The sequence below is a fragment of the Pristiophorus japonicus genome, chromosome 11, assembly GCF_044704955.1.
Source record: "Pristiophorus japonicus isolate sPriJap1 chromosome 11, sPriJap1.hap1, whole genome shotgun sequence".
NCBI classification, from domain to species: Eukaryota; Metazoa; Chordata; class Chondrichthyes; family Pristiophoridae; genus Pristiophorus; species Pristiophorus japonicus.
In genome coordinates, this window is record NC_091987.1 from 109,374,040 (window position 1) to 109,378,389 (window position 4,350).

The 4,350-nt window shown below is 41.3% G+C and overlaps 1 protein-coding gene across 3 annotated transcripts in view; it reads right to left on the minus strand.

Annotated features, from left to right (window-relative positions):
• Positions 1-4,350, minus strand: part of gtpbp8 (GTP binding protein 8) — a 55,004-nt gene that overhangs the window by 38,197 nt on the left and 12,457 nt on the right. For all 3 annotated transcript variants that reach the window (XR_011595871.1, XM_070893868.1, XM_070893867.1), the window contains exon 3: positions 1,104-1,496. Coding sequence is in view for 2 of the 3 variants with exons in the window: in XM_070893868.1 (XP_070749969.1) it covers positions 1,104-1,457 (354 nt within the window). In the remaining variant the exon portion in view is untranslated. The remainder of the gene's footprint in view (positions 1-1,103; positions 1,497-4,350) is intronic.

Genomic DNA, 4,350 nt, shown 5'->3' on the forward strand with positions numbered 1-4,350 from the left:
CCATGCTCATCCCACTACTGCTGAAGCTCTTCAAACCCCATGCTCAACATCTCCAAAAGCACTTCTTGCTGCAACTCATGTAGAACACTGTATACTGATTTTGAATCTTTGTCCTCCTTTACAATTTGCCCCGTGCCATTTTTTATCCTACCACCAACCTTGTTGCAGCTCACACCCTTCACTCCGGAGTCTGGACGATGTATGTCTCCCTTCCCTTCCCTCAGCTGTGGCTCAGTGGGTAGCACTCTCGCCTTTTAGTTGTGGGTTCAAGTCCCACTCCAGGGACAAGAGCATAAAAAATCTAGGCTGACACTCCAGTGCAGTGCTGAGGGAGTGCTGCACAGTAGGAGGTGTCGCCTTTCGGATGAGACATTAAACCGAGGCCCTCGCTGCTCTCTCAAGTGGATGTAAAAGATCCCATGGCACTATTTCGAAGAGCAGGGGAGTTATCCCTGGTGTCCTGGCCAATATTTATCCCTCAATCGGCATAACAAAATACAGATTATCTGATCATTATCACATTACTGTTTGTGGGAGCTTGCTCGTGCGCAAATTGGCTGCCACGTTTCCTACATTACAACAGTGACTACACTCCAAAAGTACTTCATCGGCTGTAAAGCGCTTTGAGACATCCGGTAGTCGTGAAAGGTGCTATATAAATCCAAGTCTTTCATTCTTTCTTTTCCCCCACCATTTAGTTGCAGTACTTCCAAGTATCACAACCCTACACTCTGGAATTATTTTCCCAACTACTCTGCCTCACTATAGCTCACCACTTCAAAAGCCTCCTTCAAACCTACCACTAGACCATGCCTCGAGTCACCTTCCCTACTTCATCTCCTAATTCTTGCACGGTGTCCAATTTCCCCCCTCAGGACGTTTCACCATGTTAAAATGTAGTATATAAATGAAAATTGTTAGTATTAATGATCACTGATTTAATTTTTGTATCGTATACATTTCAACTGATACTCACGAGTAATTAGTACTCTATAATTGATTCCAGATATATCTCTCGGGGAAAAACAATTACTTGTTTGTTACTAAATGAGTGTTAGCTCATTTACAATTTCTTCTTATCTATGGAGAAAAGTAGCACTAACCTCTGGTTGGGCTGTTGCTGGTGCGTGATCAATCCTGACAGCAGAGGTGAAATAATCTATATAGTGCTTACTCGAAGGCGTGAAGAATCGTTCTGCATTGCCAATATCCTCAAAACTCGGAGCAAACATTTGAAAGTTCATTTTATTCACATTCTTGGCTAAGTACCTTTCCAAGTCTTTGAACGGAAAAATAATGCTGTTTAGTTTCTTCTCGCTAAGTTTGGATATTTCCTGGATAGAAGCTAATTTGTGAGAGTTCCTATACACCAAACAGGCTGAAGTGGTTCTCTCTTGCATCATGTTTGCTTTCAACGCTTGTGACAAGCACAGTAAACTTGTTCGTACTGTGAACATTCTTCCAATCTCTTGCTGTATTATAATTGCAAAATAAATCTGAAGAAGAAACATGTAAATGGCAATAAAAAGAAACAGGCAGCATCTAATAGGGTAAACATTTAATGGCAAGGTTCACAAAGTGTTGATTTAAATCATGTAGACTGACGTAACTTTTACCTCAACCTAAGTACGCACCAGAAGCTGAATCTGGAAGTACTTCAGAGACAGAACGGAGCAGTGATTATTTTTTCTACAATATCTTACTATGACTCATCACTTAGAATTGTAAATGTATCAAAAAAGATGCAGTCAGGTAGGGTAAATGAGTGTGTGTGTGTGTGTAATGTGCGTATGAGTGCGCGTCTGAGTGTTTTCTTCCTCCCCCTTTTTCTGCTATGTTCCTTATTAAATACTGTTCATCTGTAATATATTTTGGTTCTGAGGAAAGGTTTTATACCCAAAATATCAACTCTCAGATTTTCTTGACAGATTCTGCCTGACCCGTTCGAGCATTTTCTGTTTTTGTTTCAGATTTGCGACATCTTCAGTATTTTGCTTTTTGTTCAGGGCAAATATCAGCATCTAAGGAAATAAATAATTGACTAAAGAACCAGTAAAAGGTAAATAGCTAAACACCATAGTCTTGAGGGGCTGAAAGGCCTACTTCTGTTGCTATGTTCCACCGCATTTTAATAGGGCTACATTTTTTTTTAAAAAGAGATGTGTTATTGACAGTGAAGCACCACTTCACCTTATTTTAAGTGTGCATTGTTGACAGTTGTCTCGCAACCTCTGCCAGAGATGAGGCCGAGGCCACGCTCCTCCCCACGTGGAGGAATGGGGGAATGTCAGAAGGGTGGTAGAAGTTTAGAACTCTCTACTGCAAATGGCAATTGATGCTAGATCAATTGTTAATTTTAAATCGGAGATGGACAGATTTTTGTTAACCAAAGGGATAAAGGGATATAGAGCAAAGGTGGAGTCGCAGATCCAAGGGGCTTAAATGGCCTCCTCCTGTAATATACGTAGCAAGAGGAACACAGATTGCAAGCTCATCTATTTTCTGTGAAGGACAGCGATATCCAATTAAGGTCCCAACTCTCCAGGACTATCCTGGAGTGACCAGGAGTTAAAGATTAATCTCAGGAAAACAGGAAACTAGACCAGTTAGCCTAACATCTGTCGTTGGGAAAATGCTAGAGTCCATTATTAAGGAAGCAGTAGCTGGACATTTGGAAAAGCCATAATTCAATCAAGTAGAATCAACATGGTTTTATGAAAAGGAAATAGTGTTTGACAAATTTACTGGAGTTCTTTGAGGATGTAACGAACGAGCAGGGTGGATAAGGGGGAAATCGGTGGATGTGGTGTATTTGGATTTCCAGAAAACATTCGATAAGGTGCCACATAAAAGGCACAAGATAAAAGTTCACAAGGTTGGGGGTAATACATTAGCATGGATTAAGGATTGGCTAACTAACCGAAAACAGAGAGTCAGGATAAATGGGTAATTTTCCAGTTGGCAAACAGTAGCTAGTGGGGTGCCGCAGAGATCAGTGCTGGGGCCTCAACTATTTACAATCTATATTTTGATGAAGGGTCCGAGTGTAAGGTAGCCAAGTTTGCTGATGATACCAAGATGGGTGGGAAAGCAAATTGTGAAGAGGCCACAAACAATCTGCAAAGGGATATAGACAGTCTAAGTGAGTGGACAAAAATTTGGCAGATGGAGTATAATGTGGGAAAATGTGAGGTTGGCAGAAAAAAATAGAAAAGCAAATTATAATTTAAATGGGAGAAAAATTACCAAAGTGCTGCTTTACAGAGGGATCTGGAGGTCCTTGTGCATGGAACACAAAAAGTTAGTATGCAGGTACAGCAAGTAATCAGGAAAGCAAATGGAATGTTGGCCTTTTTTGCAAGGGGGAGAGAGTATAAATGCAGAGAAGTCCTGCTACAACTGTACAGGGTATTGGTGAGGCCACACCTAGAGTACTGCATACAGTTTTGGTCTCCGTATTTAAGGAAGGATATACTTATATTGGAGGCTGTTGAGAGAAGGCTCACTAGATTGATTCCGGAGATGAGGGGGTTGACTGATGAAGATAGGTTGAGTAAGTTGGGCCTATACTCATTGGAGTTCAGAAGAATGAGAGGTGATCTTATTGAAATATATAAGATAATGAGGAGGCTCGACAAGGTGGATGCAGGCAGAGAGGATATTTCCACTCATAGAGGAAACTAAAACTAGGGGGCATAGTCTCATAATAAGGGGCTGCCCATTTAAAACTGAGATGAGGAGGAATTTCTTCTCTGAGGATTGTAAATCTGTGGAATTCTCTGCCCCAGAGAGCTGTGGAGGCTGGGTAATTGAATATATTTAAGGTGGAGATAGACAAAATTTTGAGCAATAAGGGAATAAAGGATGATGGGGAGCGAGCAGTGAAGTGGAGCTGAGTCCATGATCAGATCAGCCATGATCTTATTAAATGGCAGAGCCGGCTCGAGGGGCCAAATGGCCTATTCCTGCTCCTATTTCTTATGTTCTTGGACACTGCTGTGAGCAACATGGGAGAATAAAAATCATTATGGCATTAAAAGAGATGCGTGTATTTTTCATTTTCTTATAACACTTTCGTTTATTATTTATAAAAATATTGGAGATGGAGGAAGAGGGCTATTTGACCAGGCGGGCCGTGATAAAACCTCCAGGAATACATCCATCCAGAGTTGACAACCCGATATCCCAATCAGGTCACATTTGAACGCACTTTTGTGGGACTAACTGAGTGACATTTGTGCTCTGCGGACAGTCAGTTACTGGCTCCTTTAACGTGTCAAACACCCGTAGGATGTACATCTAAAATTACACTTCCCTCACCCTGCAACTCATTTCGAAAGTACGACTCAC